The following is a 17192-nucleotide window of genomic DNA, read 5'->3' on the forward strand; positions in this document are numbered from 1 at the left end:
ATTTGTATAAGAGACAGGGAGGAGGAGGAGGAGGAGGAGGAGGAGGAGGAGGAAGAAGAAGAAGCAGCCAGGTGTGGTAGCACATGCCTGTAATCCCAGCAGCTCAGAGGCTAAGGCAGGAGGATTGAAGTTCAAGGCCAGCCTCAGCAACTTAGTCAGGCCCTGTCTCCAAATAAAAATTAAAAGGGCTGAGGATGTGGCTCAGTGGCTAAGCACCCCTTGCTTCAAAATCCCTGGTGTACACACGTACACACACACACACAAAGAAGGAGGAGGAGAAGGAGGAGAAGAAAAGTAAAGAGATGGAACAATTTCTGACTTGAGTAGTCATCTAATGAAATGGACATCATTCAACCTGTCAAATCAAATCACTGACATGGAGCAAATTATTTTTAAAATTTCTATAAAGCCTTCTAGATCTCTCCTGCAATTTCCTTGGGAAACCAAAGAACTTTTGAGCATCCCATTGTGTCTTTATTTTCCCACCTGTCTTGGCTTTCCCTCTAGATCTTAAGCCCTATCAAGTCCCTGCTCACACCCACGCCTCTTAGACCTCTCACAAGATGAGAGTCACATCACAGTTGTGCAACAATTTCACCCCAAAGGTAACCATGACAATCAGCCTCTTAATCTGTTCATTTTAATTTTTAAAGACTGCTACGTGAAGCCACATGTGAATGAAATTTAAGGACCAAAGCAAACACAGAGAATGAGTCTTCCAGATGTCAGACCTTCGTAAAAACAGGAGGAAAGCAGGCTGTGGTGGTTCCATCAGGTCGGCAGAGATATGAAGTGGGGCTGTGAACCTGAAAAAGCAGAGACACATGGATCAGATTCTAAATATATAAATTGTTGAAAAGATGGGCTAAAGAAACCTTTCATTATTGAAATTGCTCCCCTTGAATGAAACAAGCGAAGTAGGGTATTGCCATGCATCATCTGCTGGCCCACTCACAGAGCAGATATTGTTCTCCTTCCTCATTTCACATCTGTTACTCTTCTCTGTTCAAAAGGATATTTGAGGTAAAGGTTCCCCGGCTCCTAGGGGATCCACGAGCTTTTAAATGCTATTACCAAATGGATTTCGGTGTGTAGGACTTCCACAGGGGTCTTTTTAGAAATTCTCACAGACATTATATTTTATTTTTAAATAGTGTGGATTCATTGAATCAAAATAGCATATGCTATTGGCAGTGCAAAGTAGATTTTCAGACATCTACCTATCTTAATTTTAATTTGTGCTCTTTCAAGAAAGGGATTATAGGAAATGAAGAAAAAAAAAAGAGGAAAATTTTTTCAAGTAAAAAATGGTGCTGAAATACTGAGTGTGTTCATTTCTGGGAAAATACAAGGATTTTAGAGCAGTAAGTGGAAAATATTTCTTTGTGTACAATCACTTATTTTCAAATAGTCTGGACTTATTCACTTATATAAGTGGGTGTTACATTTTGTGTGTGTGTGTGTGTGTGTGTGTGTGTGTGTGTGTGGTGCTGGGGATTGAACCCAGGGCCTTGTGCTTGTGAGGCAAGCAGGTGTTAGATTCTTAACCCAAGATGATGTGATCTGATGTTATGTGCCTAATACGTTGTAGGACCCTGGGGAGACTGGCTGAGTTGAAGAGATGCTAAGACAGTGATGGATCTTACTCATTATCCCTGAAAGATTTTTTACTGGGTTGTGGTTCGGGAGATCTGGGTCTCACCTAACACCATCCAAAAAATACACAAACATTTTACAGTATTTACTCTGTACTAGACATGGTATTAAGTGTCGTGTGAGGATTACCTCACTGAACTTCATGACAACCCTCTGAGGCAGGCAGTATTATTATCTCCATTTCGCAGATGAACAAATGAGGCACAGAGAGGTTACCTTATTTGCTCAAAGTCCTTTAAGCAGTGGTAGAGCTGGGATCTGAACCCAGGCAACTTGACTCCAGAGCATTAACTTTTATGTGACATTGCCTGTGATAAGAAAGTGATGGAGTTTTCCAGAATACTACATTCTCCCAACTATAAAAGTGGGATATATTACCTTCCATTCAGTGTTACTGTAGAATTAAGATCAGTTTAAAATGTACTCTTCACATCATCATAGTATTTATATCTAGAGATGAATGTGGCTTTCTGTTTTTAGGTTACTGCGTTATCCCTTAATAAATTCTGCCATACTTAAGAAGTGTTTCATGTGTATATTTCCTGTTTCTCAGACTAGTTTATAAACTGTCTGGAAATGGGGCTGGCTATATATATTTTCTGATATGACATGTCTAGTGCAGTACTCAGCATTCAAATAAATACTTGCTAGATATTTAAACATCAAACACACACACACACACACACAAAATCCACTGATTTAATCAGAGATTTTTCTATAAATTTTGCACTCTGGTTTAGGGGTTTAAAGGAAATATTTACTACATATGCCTCTCTGAATAACTTAGACTGGTTGATTCTTTTCAAGGTGATGGGCCCAAATGTCTTTTCCCTACTGTTTCCATTTTCCACATATTATAGTATACGTCACAATGTCACTCAAATATCTATATTTAACAGATTAAAAAAGGCTGATGAAAGGCACAGTGGTTTTCACAAGACATACCCTTTAGTTAGAAATGGGTTTATATTTCAAGAGTATGGGAAAACCCTCTGTAAGTAAGGTAAGAGTTGAGGGACATCAAGATGGCGGAGGCAGGGTACAAGAAAAATGCCAGACAGAGTACAAGACAGGGAGATAGGTCATCATGTCTCTGTTTATGGTAAGTTCCATTACTATGGCAAATCCCACCAAGGAGGGCTTATTACCCTAGCAACTCCCACCACAAGATCTGTATTCTAATTGGGTGGAAATAAAGTAACCAATGGAAACAAAGAAGGTAAATTTTTCAATCATGTCCACAGAAAAGGGATGAAGCACAGCTCAGCATGTAAGAGTGGCCCAGACATCCAGGCCTTGAGCCACTCCTTCCAGACCAATTAGCTCCACTTTATAGAATGTTCTTTCACTAAATCTATGCTCAGCCTGTTACTTCTGCATGTCTGGCTCAGTTCTTTGTTTCCAAAGCCAAGAACCTGCACCCCAACTGGACCCACCCATATTATCATAAATATTATATTTAAGGATAGTCTTCTAGCAGTGATTTAGAGACATTTAACAGTTTATATATATATATATTTTAAAAACTTCATGTCTTTGGTTTACAAAGTAAACTCACTACCATTCATTGCTAATTTGTATTACTGTTCTTTCTTGGATAATGGACTCTTATAATGAGATAAAAGCAGTATGAGAAACTATGGTGAAGGCCAGTAACTTTAATTTTTTTTCTTGTTTTCTGTTTAGCTTCTCGGGCTGGGAAAGCTTTCTGTGGGTATGTGGACTTTTCTTGTCTTTTAGATGAGCTAATGAATTTGGCTAATTGGAAGAGAAAATTTATGTGAAGGAATCCAATAGTTATAGCTAAAACAGATATCATTGAGTTTCCAATACAAACACAGGTGTTGGCTAATTGGTGGTGTGGATTTGATTAAAGAAAATTTTTAGCGGAATTAAAGGAAGAACAGTACCTACCATTTTCTTTTCTCCCAGCTCTGTTTCCACTTAGAAAATATTTTTAGGATGTCTGCTAGTTAGAATCAAAGTGATATTCTTAAAACTAAGCAGTTTGCTAATGAATTCAATTCCTTGTGGGATCTGGCCTGAGGCACAATTACCTGTTGAACAGGGACAGACAATGGCTGAATCACAGCTGTAGTCACTCCTGTCTTTGGAGATGATGATCCTATTGTCAAGGACACGGAAGTTGTTTTCTTTTGAGCTCTGGAAAATAGGGGAAGGCAGATGTCCAGTTAGAATTTTTTAGCTGGAATTTTTCTTTGAAATATTTCTACAGAAGAGCTGGGTTTCTTTCTGTATACTTCAACTGTCACTATTTCAGAAATTGAAGCTCAACTTACAAGCTTGAAAAGCTGTAGTCAGCATGAACACAGAATGTACCTTCTGGATATTGAGTGAAATAATTTAGAATCTTTGTAAAAGATTCAAAAGTATTAACCCTGAGAATCCTAATACTTGGAAGAGGCCTAATGTTTAAAAGTAAATATTTAAAATCTTTAGGGTTAGGGTCCCATATTTAATTCAAAGTTTTGGCTATTTTCCATTTAGCAGCTGTTCTTCATTCTGGTTTCCAATTTTGTTGAGCGTTTTTTGTCTTGTCTTGGTGCATAAGTGTTATTGAGGTATAAGAGAAAGATTAAGAAGAGTCAGTGTCTAGGTCCACCATTGTAAAAGAGCTGGCCATGTACCCTCAAGCAAGTAACATCACTTTATTGAACTTGAGCTTTTTGTCTGAAATGAGAGATGTTAAGTACATGATCATATAAGGTCCCTTTAGAATCTGGGATTATTTGATGCTGAATGGATAGACTTAAGTTTATATATCATTTCATTATTGTTTGAATTGTACAAATTTACTAGGTACAATGTGATAATTTGGTGCACATATACAATGTTCAATAATCAAACTGGGGTAGTTAGCATTTTGAATGAATGTAACTATCATGTGTCTACTAGCAAATAAAGACATTTGTTAGCACATCTCAACATCAATGGGGTTTTCTACCAAATTCTAGTAATTTTTACCAAATAATTAAGATATTTTATGTTTTCTGAATAATCCATATGTCCTTATAGGAATTACTATCAGTTAGATGGTTGTCTTTGAAACTACCCTTGTATATGGTTGGTTTGGGCACACTGATAATGAAATGCAGACTTCAGAGGGCAAATTTATAAGTTAAACCTTGTTCCAACTTGAAATACAGGATTTCCAATGACTGTCAGATGTCCTTTTCCAGTCAAGCACAGCACACCTGGATAAGTGTCCCCAAATTTGGTTGCCATTCCTTGTTATAGAGATGAGCAATGAAATCATAGGTACTTACTGTGGCATAGCTCCAGCTTTTGACTTGAAAGCTAAACTTTCACTGTCAGAATCTGTGGAACTGGCTCCTGGGAAAGCATTTAAAAAATAAGGATAAAGTTAAGATTCAGTGGTATCTATAATTTCAGAGTAATGTTCCTCATCTTTAAATAGTAAACTACAAAGTCTTAGTTTTGGTCTAAATACACAATAAAATAGAAAATGATTCAGATTCATATCATTTTATTGGACTCTTCAAAAAATTATTTAAAAAAAGAATTATTGTAAATAGCTCTTTTTTTTTTTAAAGCAGTATGCTTTTAAAGCCAGCTTTATTATCAGTTTCATTTTTTATCACTTTGGCCATCACAATTACACTTTTACATGGCTTAAAAATAAAGAAATAAATGTGTGTGTCTGTGTGGGAAAATACTCATGATTTTAAACTTTAATCCTAGGAGATTACATGGTGTGGATTATTAATCTCTTTATTATTCATTAATCAGAAGATATTTTTTGACTCTTGGCTAAATTCAAGTATATGACAGTAGCTTCAGTCTTGGATAAGAGGGCCTCTGATTTTGGACCGTGCCCTCCCAAACTCAATTGTATAATTTCTATTCTTGAATAGAGAATCACATCAGAGTTTTAGTCTAATGGTAAACTGCACTCAGATTTTAATGTTTACATATTGTACGTCAAGAGATTCTAAGTGGCAAACTTAAAGTAACTGCAATGGTTAAAAGTATATTCTTGATATTTCATTTTATAAAATACATTTCATTTGGGTTGTTAAAATTATCTTGCAAAATAACACAGGCTTATAGAAAAATAACCAAATGGTACAGAATTGAGCAATATAATAGTTAAGATCTGAGGGTACCTCCCTAAATGCCATCAGGCACATGTTGGGATTGTATTTTTCAGATAAGGTAAATGTATCAACACACATATATTTATGTACATATTTATGCAAATGGATTCTTACTCTAAGTACCACTTCTAAATAGATACTTTTGTCTATCAGTACGTGCAGAATACATAAGTTCACTCAATTCTCTTGAATGGCTGTCTAGAATTTCCTCCTGTGACTCTGTTGGTATACGCTCTTGTCTTTTGTTGATGTTGAACACAGACATGCTTTGTAACTCGGCTGGAATGTTTGCTTCGTCCCTTCCTACTTATTTCTATAACTACCATCCACTGTGGGCTTTCTTCACCTGGCTCCTGGACTAGTGCAATAGATGCTTATCTCGTTTTCCCATTTCTCTCCCTGCCACATTCATTCATGCTCCTACAGCACACCTTTCCTGTTAAAGAACTAGATGATGTACGAGTCTCAGAAAATTAAAACTCCCCAAATCTGACATTTCATTGGCCTTTGTGATTTCCAACCCGATTTTCTTCCTGCATTTCCAAGTCATATCATCCTGATGCAGGGCGTCAAACATACTCACTGGGGTATATTCCACAGGTGAGGGGATATAGCAGTGAAGCAGGCACATACACAAATCCCTGTCCTTGTGGAGTGTGTGCTCTTGGAGGACACAGGCAATAGAAGAGATAATGAAATACAGGACATGGTGGTGAGGAAAATGGGCAAAAGATGGAGTGGGGGTGCTGGAGTGTAGGCAGAGGGGGATGTGATGGGGTTGTAATTTTAAGTCGGAGGCAGGGGAGGGCTCCCTCAGGACCCGGGGAGGTGAGGGCTTTCCTCCTTGTTCTTGCTCTACTTTGTACCTATAGTTGCAGTATTTGCTTTCCTCGGTCTAGCCTACTCACTCTTTTCTTGGTATTCTGCCTTGACATTAGATCAGCCCAGCCATTTTTATGTGCTCTGTCTTTGACTTCCCTGTGTTCTTCTTTGCATCACACATGCCACTTATCATACCTGCTAGAAAACTATTAGTTCTCTGAGAACGGAGGCAGGGTTAGGAAGGGAACTATCAATTTGTGAGAACTTACTACTTGCCTGACTGTCTGCCCGGCGCTTTCTTTATATCATTTAATTATTTTAATAATGAACCTAAGAAGTGAGTTATGTCCAAGTTATAGAGAGGAAACCTGAGAACCACATGGTCAGGCAGTTTGTATGAGGTCATATGACTAGAAAGTGTTGGTGACAGGACTGCACACAAGTGTTTTGAACTCGTGGTCTGTGACCTTCCTATGCCCTGTGACTTTCATGTGCTCTGCATGTCTGTGTTCCTCATGGTGCTTAGCTTCATGCACAGGGCTGGCCTGTAGCTTCTGTTGGAATGAACACATAGAATAAGGGAATCACAAAGCTTGTCTGGGGACACGAGCAGACCATGCAAGTAGAGGGGGGCATGTAGTAAGGCAGCAGCAGAGGCTAGTATGGGCAGGGCTGGCACATTGGGGCTGACATGTCTGGGCACTGAGAAGGCTGATGGTGAAATTAACTGTGCAGGACTAAGGGGGTGTAATAGAAAAAAAGGGAAAAACAAACAACAGACCATCCAGCACAAACTGTAGGCCAGGAGGAAGTGTGACTAGGAGGTGGGGGGAGCCCAGCAGGGGAATCCCGGATGAGTCACCAGGAAAGCTACGATTATCAGAAAGGCTGGGAAACCTGAGAGACTAGTTTTCTTGGAATCATAAAAGTGTTTTGGAGAAGGAGAGGGGTGGCTAACGTCCTGCAGGAATGATCCCAGACACTCTCTAAGTGGCTAGAAGTCAGGGAGACAAGCAGCTACTTTTCACGTGACTCTAAATATTTGAATCATTAAAAAAAAAAAAAATCTTCTGATGCCAGGAACAGCGGCATGCCTGTAATCCCAGTGACTGCAGGCTGAGAAGGGAGGATTGCAAGTTTGAGGCCAGCCTCAGCAACTTAGGGAGACGCTGTCTCAAAATAAAAAAGAAAAGGGCTGGGAAGCTGGGGGGGTGTGGCTCAGTGGTAAGGTTCTCCTGGGTTAAACAAAGTTAAACATCTATCTTCACTACAGAACATTTTTAGAGCTTTGACTTCACCAATGTATGCTGAATTTCTATGAGAATTATGGCAGAAATCATTCTCGGTCTTNCCCCCCCCCCCCAAAAAAAAAGTGTTCTGATGACCTCTGTTTAAAAAGTCATTCTTGGGCTAGGGATGCTGCTTAGTTGTTAGTGGTTAAGGACTTGCACCTAGAATGTGTGAGGTCCTGGTTCAATCCACAGCACCACCACACACACACACACACACACACACACAAAAAAAAAAAAATTCTTGGTACCTTTTATAGGTGATTTTCAGAGTAAAAGGTAGAGTAAAAAAAAAAAGTTTGTGTACCCAGAATGAGAATACATTTGTTTGTTTTGTGCACCTGTCCAACCCTTGTAAAAATCTCAATGTCACCTTATATCTCAGGTGTCAGAGCAGCTCTTGCAGAAGACAGATCAAATCCCTCTCTCTGTGCCAGTAAATTCCCTTCCTTCCCTTCAGGGCGATTCTTCCCCTCCCTCTCCCATTCTGTCCCTCCCTCCAGTCATCTGCTTTGCACCTGCTGGTCAGGAGAAAGGAATGTTTAATGACAGGGATAGATGTTTGTGAGAGGATAGACTAAATTAAAAAAAAAAAAAAGAATCAAGGTACAAAAGAGCATGTGAAGTGAAATATGTACACGTACAGGAAAAAGATCAGCATCCTAACAGTGACCGTCAGTTGTACAGCGTGCACAATTGTAGAATGTGCACTTACCATGGTCACAGTCAGGGCCCTGGGTTCAATCCCCAGCACCACCAACAAAACAAAACAAAGTCATAATTTCCTACATCATGTGCCAGGTACCACTGTAGGGGATTAAGTCATTCAATCCTGACAAGAATCTCATTTTCTCCAGGTACAGATGAAGAGACAGAACACAGAGCCATTGAGTAAGGTTCAAGGTCACAGAGCATGAAACTATGCACTTCATAAAATATTATTAAAAAATTACTTTTAAACAATGTGTGGGCCCAAGGTGTGCTGAGACTCCTTCAGGTTCCCTTCACAGGTTTTTAAAATCTAGCAAACGGGAGCTATGCCCAGCCTTCATCTACCCATTGCCAGATGTTGAGGTACTGCATGGTCCTGGCCTCTTGGGCTTTACCTTACTGGGAAGCAGAAGCAATTATCCACATCACATCACAAAACGCTTCCAAACTTAAAGGAGTGCAGCGACATTTTATCTGATCATTCATAACACTCAGAACCTAAAAATAAGTGTCAAGCAGCATCCACCCACCCACATCAGACTTCTGCATTCCTGTCCAGCCTCTACATTTGTAATGCTTCCTTGTCCTCCACGCCACTGGATCCAAATCCCCCTTAACCACAGGTCTGGTTTAATTCAGCTTCCTTCAACCCGTATTTCAGGACCACCATGGCACCCTCTCTGGAGCTCTTAAAACTGTAATGATCTATATAATCCATTTTACAATCATAGGAGGAGGGAGGAGTGGAAAGTTGAGATGTCTGTTTATTTTATGTGTTTGTGTTTATCTTTCCTACTCTTGAGACCATCTCCTGTCATACAGTCCTAAAGGACACTCCCCTCCCCTCCCAGTACACATGTGGGCCACACTCCATTTCCTTTCTGCTTTCCATCTTGTTCTCCTAAATAACATATTTTTCTCTGTTGCACTATTCTCATCAGCATAGAGACACATTCTAGAAATTCCTGGCTCAAAACAACAACAACAGTAACAACAATAACAACAAAAACATCTTTTGTGACTCTATATATGTATCTAGTTACTGGCTTTTCTAGTTTCTTTGCTGGTGGTCAAGCAAGCCTTCCCACTGAGTATCTAATATCTGCTACTTCCATATTTTGCAAACTTGACTCAGGTCATTGTATTTGACCTTTGGTCTTCTCTTGAATTCCCAAGCCCCTCTTGCTAAAATCAACAACATTCCCAGTTGCCTAATCCAGTGGTTTCCTCCCTGCCCTCATCTGACTGACCTCTCAGCAGGGGTGGACATGGCCAGCACCTCCCTTCTTCCTAACACAATTTGCCTCGCTCCCCCCCGCCCCCCACCACCACTCTGCCTTGGCTCTGTCCTGCCCCAGGGGCTCTTCTTTCTTACTCTCTTTTGCTGGCAGCTCTTCTTGGAACCTCAATGTGTACCAGTATCACAGGCTCAGGCTCAGGCCCTTCTCTCTTCTCCCTAGCTGATCTGTCTGGGAGTGCATCCAGTCCCACCATTACCATCTATGTGTGGAGGCTCCAGAGTTTTCTCGCTCTGTGTACTGGACTATATTCATATGTCTGACTAACAGACTTCTCCCATCTGTTTGGCTATCCAGACACAGATTTCAAATTTATGTTCACAGCACAGCACTCAATCCCTTAACCCCCCATCTTCTTCTCCATTGGCAACACTGTCCACACAAATGGCAGAGCTGAAATCCACAGCATATTCACACCTGATTCTTTTCATCCCACATCTAACCCACTGCAGGGCTTTTGATGTCTATCTCTGAGCTGTTCCTATTTATACCGCATCCTCCTGCAACACCACTGAAGCTCTTCTGTCCTGATGCAGGAGGCTTCTAACTGGTCTCCCTGATTATAAGTCAAAGCAACGGTTAAAAATACAAATGAAAAGGGCTGGGGAGGTAGCTCAGTGGTAGAGCACTTGCCTAGCATGCTTGAGGCCCTGGGTCCATTCCCAGTATTGCAATTTGACTTACAATGCAGACCAAATTGCTAACAGTGACCATAAGGCCCCATGTCTCACATACCCTGACTGATGATGTTCCAGCTGCCCTAGATTTCCTCAGTTACTTCAGCACTCTGCTCTTCCCCATCCAGGTCATTTGTATCCGACCCTATCTAGCTGTAGACCCCTTTCCCCAGTATTCCCTATGGGCTTCTTCTTGGTCTTTGATCAACTGTCATTTCTTCAGAGTGGCCTTCCTGATCACCCTGTCCTGTCAGCTACCTCCATTTCCCTCACAGACTTGCTGGTGTCTGCAGTCATTTATGAGTTTGCTGGCTCCCTTGCCCTCTTCTTCGAAGTGTCGGCACCTGTCTTGTTCACCGATATGCTCCTGCTGCTGGAACTGCCTGCCTTACAGTAGCAACTTGATGATGGCTGGAAAGTGCTCAGTTATGTGCCCTGAAAAAATGGCATTCTCAGATCCTAAGTTCTGAAACCCCATGAAGGTGAGGGTCACAGTGGCCCCCATGATAATGAGTAACTTTGCATTTTATTTTGTAGCAGCAAAGAGGGAAGACTCGAGTCAGACTGCTTGGGTTTGAATCCTTGACTCCTGTGTGTGTGTGCGTGTGTGTGTGTGTGTATGCCATTTTGATCACTACTAAGCCTCCCTCATCTTCAGTTTCTTCAACTGTAGATTTGGGTGATTTTTGTAAGGATCAAATGAGATATCCCATGTAAAAACTAAGAGCAGTATTTTCCTACTGAACACTAAATGTATGCTAGCTATTCTTCTTCTTAGTTGTAGTTGGACACAATAGACTTATTGTATTTGTTTTTATGTGGTGCTGAGGATCGAACCCAGGGCCTTGCACATGTTAGGTGAGCGCTCTACCGCTGAGCCACAACCCCAGCCCTAGCTATTCTTCTTGAGCTATCATTTCTTTTGTTTCCTTCTAAAATTTGATGTGTAGGATGGCAGAAGTTAGACCATTTTCAGCTTTTAGGGTGTTAAACTTTCAGAAGTTTCATTGAAATTTAAAATTGTACAGAAAACTTCCTTCCCTCTAATAGCCTCCTAGTGACTGCATGACGATGTAGTAACGGCCATGTGCCTTAGGAAGCAGCTCCGTTGTGACATGCCTGACACTAACGCAGAACTGAAATTCATAAATTTAAATACTTCTGACTTTAAGTGATGATATGAGCCTAGGAGGCTCTCTCTCATAGCATGTAATTGTTCTCAGGGATAAAAATACACTAAAATTACTTGCTCTAGAAAAAAGTTTTTGCCCACATTTCACAAGGTAATGAGCCAGTTTTCTAAAGCACTTTGTTAGTCTTACAAAGATGTCTCTTAATAGGTCTTTCTTCTTGTTATGTCTAGCTCCTTTAACCCTCCCTTCAATTTTTCTAAAGTCACACACAAGCTATCTAAAGTCACAAATGCTTGATGGCTGGTTAGCTGCATAAGGATGTTTAGTGGTATCACCAGGAAAACTATTCTAGTAGAAATTCACCATCTTTATTGAAGTCCTGAACACGAAATCTACACTGCATACAAAACTCGAGTGGAGTGGCTCAACCAGTTGAGTTCATAGGCAGAAGAGGACTACAAGGTTTAAAGCTTCTACCACTGAGTCCTGGGGTTGTGGCTCAGTGGTAGATCACTTGCCTAGCATATGTGAGGCACAGGGTTCGAGTCTTATCACCACATTAAAATAAATAAAATAAAGGTATTGTGTCATCTGCAACTAAAAAATATGTTTAGAATATGAAGATTAAGGTAGTAGAGATTTCAAGGTTGGTAGTATTCTCTCTACATTTTTAACTACTATTTTAAAAATTACTATTTTATTTATTAACTTAAACAAAATTAAAGATCAATGTTTGGGGGCCACCAGAATTAGATACTGAAACTGGTTTCAGGGGTAGAGAAATGACTTTTGGATATAAGAGTAGTTTATCTTACATATTTTGCAATTAACTTTTTAAGTTCATTTGTATCTTTATAATACTTTAGATTTCTCTATACCACTTACAATATTACTTACCATTTCATATTCTGGTTTTAGTTCATTTTTTAAAAATGTGTTCATCCTTGTTAGATTGGGAATGCCCTGACACCCAGAGACTATTTTAACCTTATTTATACTACATTGTGTAGCACTTATTAGGGCATTAATAAGTGTTGTTTGAATTAAATTGATGAACTCTTACTTAAATTAAGTTACAGGATATTCTTTAAATCTAATGTGATTTTGCCAGGCACAGTAGGGCATGACAGCTGCTTGGGAGGCTGAGACAGGAGGATCACAAGCTCAAAGCCAGCCTCAGCAATGGTGAGGTGCTGAGCAATTCAGTGAGACCCTGTCTCTATATAAAAATACAAAACAGGGCTGGGAATGTGGCTCAGTGGTTGAGTGCCCCTGAGTCCAATCTCTGGTACCCCCCCCCCGCCAAAAAAAAGAGAAAAGAAGAAAAAATCTAATGTGATTTCATTTAACATCTAAAGTATAAAAGTAGTATGATCCAAATTTACCATATTTCTAGCAATCCTAGAAGCAAATAAAGCATTCCATTTTAAAGTGTTGTTTGTGAACTTGGATTTGGAGACAAATCTGATCACTATTAGCAAATAGGGTTTTTTGTTTTTTTGTTTTTTTTTTTAAATTGGAAGTTTAAGTTCCCTTCACTGCATTCTAAAATACTTCAAGAAGTGTCCTACACTGCCTACCCAGGAATAAAATTTATTGCTAACTCATTAGCAAAATGTTAAAAATCTTTTCATTTATTTTTTCATTCATGTAGCACTTTGAATACCTATCAGTAGGATACAGTGGTTAAGAATATCTTTCCTATTCTTTTAAATTTTTTTTCTTTTCATTCTTCAGATTACCTTTGTGAAGTGGTTTTTATAGAAACTAAGAATGTGGACCATGGAGTAAGACAGCCTGAGTTCCAATTCTTATGTGACTTGCAACAGTCCCTTTATCCTCTCTCAGTCTCAGTTTTCTTTTTGTAAGAACAGAATAATTATGCCTCAAAGGATTACAACAAAATTTAAATGGTTTATGTGTATGTGTGTGCATTTTATAAGTATCACATGAGTATTACTTATTATTGCATATAAAATGTCACTTTTATTTATTTTTTATTTATTAAGAGGATGAAATTCCTTAAAGAGCTTGAAGATCTTTGTTTTCAAATACAACATAGTGGGTCCGTTTATTAAAAGTAAAGGTGTATACTTTCAGTCAGCAGTAAGAGAAATCTTTGAAACTAATTTTTTGGGGGTCAATTTTTGATGGAGTTTTCTTCCACTTTAAACAATGAAGAAATGTGGTGTTATTAAACAGTTTTAAAAAGTTTTTAAAAATGAAGATTAAGGGGCCTGGAGTTGTGGCTCAGTGGTAGATCACTTGCCTAGCATGTGTGAGGCACAGGGTTCGATTCTTAGCACCACATAAAAATAAATAAATAAAATAAAGGTATTGTGTCATCTGCAACTAAAAAGTATGTTTAGAATATGAAGACTAAGGTAGTAGAGATCTCAAGGTTGTTAATATTCTTTCTACATTTGAACTACTATTTTAAAAAGTAACTGATCAACCAGGTGTTCACCAAGTTATAGATTTAGACATAGTATAAACACTGGGCACAATATACATCTGTTTTAAATTACTGGTACTGATCAAGATGCAATAATATTACAAACTATAATACCTTGATATCAAGTGTTCCAATTTCCTGGAGGTTAGGTCTTATAAAAAATAACGAATAGAACAAAAGAAATAGTCCATTCTCTGCTACCAATTTTTGATACAACTTTGATTTTCCAAAATCAGTCTCACCAAGTAACTCCAAATTCATAGTACACTTAGCAGGAATAAGGGAGCCGTAACAGAAGAGTCACAATTCTAGAACTCAGTTAAAAATGAGAACATTTAAAAATATTCAATCACTTGAAAATCCCATAAACGATTTCCTAACTCAATTGCAGTTTAACTGCAGTTGATATGGTATTTCAATTATATTCCCATGCTTCATTTACTTGAAAAAGAAAAGAAAAGAAGTCAGACACTGTATGTTTTAAGTAAATTCAAGTTAATGTAGATAAAAGGTTATAAATGAGAAGGACTGAATGTTGACATTAGACACAGTTAATGGATGTCTAAGTGTCAGAACGGTTTATTTATAGAGTTTTTCAGGAGAAATGAGGGTTGAAGCACAACACAGCTCTGCTCTTTGCATGGGGAAAGCACACACAAAGTGTTCTACAAGGACGCTCTGAGGCCGTTCCCACTCCTTCCCTGTGTACCCTCCTTACCTTCAATGAATACCTCTGCAGATGTCGTGTCTGAGCCGCTGGGGTTGGTAGCCAGACAGGTATAGCGGCCTGTGTCGTCCTCAAAGGCCTCTGCAATGATTAGAGTGTGAAGGTCCCCGCCCTCACAGTGGATCTGAATGTCAGGCGTGTTGTGTAGCTCTTTCCCCTCACAGAACCATCTGCAGGAAAAATGGGGGTCAAAGGACAGAGAGTTAAGAGAGGAAATGGTGATGTTTAAAACAATAAAGCAGAAACCAAAGGCTGAATGCTATGCAATAAGATGCTTGTTTGATAAAAGATCTGTGTTGATGTTACTCATGGAAACTCTACATTTGAGACCGTGAAATTAATGACTAGACAATTCCCGTAGGTTTTCTTTGTAAAGCATCTTGCACATTTTATGAACCTTGAAATAAGGGACATTGTCAGACTTGGAAAGATCATTTTGATTACAAAATTAAAAGGAACAAAAACTCAAAATGTCTTATAAAATGTTTTATAATAAATGCCTCCTACATTGAATATAATTTTTTTCTATTATTCTTATCTAAAGAAAATATAAAAGTAATATGTGTTAGGCTCAAAATATCTATTAAGGGAAACTTATCCTCATGTTAAAAAAAAATCATAGGAGGCAGTATTTTTGTTGACCCTTCTGATCAGCTGAGCAGTGACAGATTTAATGCCTTCCACATTTTTGATATTTATAAAACTTTCTAGCAGACCGCTTTGGCCTCTGAGATGCAGAGAGAAATAGCAGTTATGCTGTAATTCATTCTTGCTGGTTTGCACTTTTCCTTTCCCAAACAAGCAAGACCTTGGGGTGGAAGGCTACAGGCCGACAGGCTGTTTTAACACAGGTTTCTTCTCACACTCTTTCTTCTATTCCCCCAACACCTCAGACTCTCAACACCATTTGATTGCTTTTACATTAAAAAAAAAGAAGAAGAGGAAGAAAAAAAGAAAAAGGTTTCCCCCAAGTCCTAAAATGATTTATTTTTAAAGAGATATGTAGGAATGTGCCATTTGCAACTAACAGAATTGAAGTCTCTGGAACCATATTGTTCATTTAGCTTTTAGTTATCACCAAGAGAATTTTCTCTGTGTCTAATCACTTATAAAATACTTCGGAACTGGCATCCTTTTGTGAAAATATGACACTGAAGACTAATTTTTTTTCTTTGTTTAGAGTTGCATAATATAGGTATTTCTCTGGATTTAATTTGAAAGTAGAGTTAAGAAAGCAAATGAGTTTGTGAATTCTCAGAACATGAACCCCAGAAACCATACTAAAAACTAAATATGGGATACTCACAAAAGAACAGACACAACTTTGGGAATTATAGAAGATAAAATAACTGAGCACTCTGTGCAATGTGACTCACCCTGTTTTGGGGGGCAACTGAGAATGGTGGTAATTCCTGATTCTAGTGCACACTGTGGTTTTGTTTTCATAAAGCTGTGGAGAGCTTTCCAGCCCAGAACCATCTTCCCAGTCCTCCCCTCCACCCCTCCACTCCCCGCCTTTTATTTCCTTGTTTTCTTTCCAAAACCATAGTCCAGTTCCTCACCCATTAGTGCTAACTGCAGCTTGAGTCTTAATTGTTCTCTCCGTCTCAAGCTATAAATTCTTTCTATATTCTGTCATCAGATTAATGCTCTTGAAACTTTTCACTACACATGCTATTTTCTGAAATTCAGATCTGTCATTGAGGCCTTTCATGTAACTTGGATTTAACTTTATATTCTATCATTTTTCTGTACTAATCCTCTGTTTCTGTCAAATGTTTCAGGGATACAGTTCTCCCTAACTAGCCCTCAAGGATTCCTGTGTAACCCTTGTCTACTCTTCTTTGCTCACACTTTCTCTCTTTGGAATTTTTTCCTTACTTTCTTCCTTGTTATGGTTTAGATATGAGATGTCCCTCAAAAGCTCAGGTATGAGATAATATAAGAGGGTTTAGAGGTGCAATGATTGGGTTAGGAAAGCCTTAATCTAATCAGTGACTTAATCCCCTGATAGTTATTAACTGGGTGGTAACTGTAGGCAGGGAGGGTGTGGCTGGAGGAGGTAGATTCCTGGGGCACATAACTTTGGGGTTTATATTTTGTCCTTATCAAGCAGAGTTGTCTCTCTCTGCTTCCTGGTGTCATGTTCCCTGCTGCTTTCCTCTGCCACATACTTCTACCATGATGTTCTGCCTCACTTCAGGCCCTGAGAAATGGAGTCAGCCATCTATGGACTGAGACCTCTGAAACCATGAGCCCCTAAATAAACTTTTCCTCCTTAAAAT

General features: G+C 39.0%; 1 protein-coding gene across 5 annotated transcripts in view; it reads right to left on the reverse strand.

Annotated features, from left to right (window-relative positions):
* Nucleotides 1–17192, reverse strand: part of Palld (palladin, cytoskeletal associated protein) — a 372211-nt gene that overhangs the window by 207565 nt on the left and 147454 nt on the right. For all 5 annotated transcript variants that reach the window (XM_048791698.1, XM_048791699.1, XM_048791702.1 and 2 more), the window contains 4 exons: nucleotides 14899–15077; nucleotides 4944–5010; nucleotides 3714–3819; nucleotides 732–806 (listed from right to left, as the gene is read on the reverse strand). In XM_048791698.1, coding sequence (XP_048647655.1) covers nucleotides 732–806; nucleotides 3714–3819; nucleotides 4944–5010; nucleotides 14899–15077 — 427 coding nt within the window. The remainder of the gene's footprint in view (nucleotides 1–731; nucleotides 807–3713; nucleotides 3820–4943; nucleotides 5011–14898; nucleotides 15078–17192) is intronic.

This window comes from Marmota marmota, unplaced genomic scaffold, assembly GCF_001458135.2.
Source record: "Marmota marmota marmota unplaced genomic scaffold, marMar, whole genome shotgun sequence".
Taxonomy (NCBI): Eukaryota; Metazoa; Chordata; class Mammalia; order Rodentia; family Sciuridae; genus Marmota; species Marmota marmota.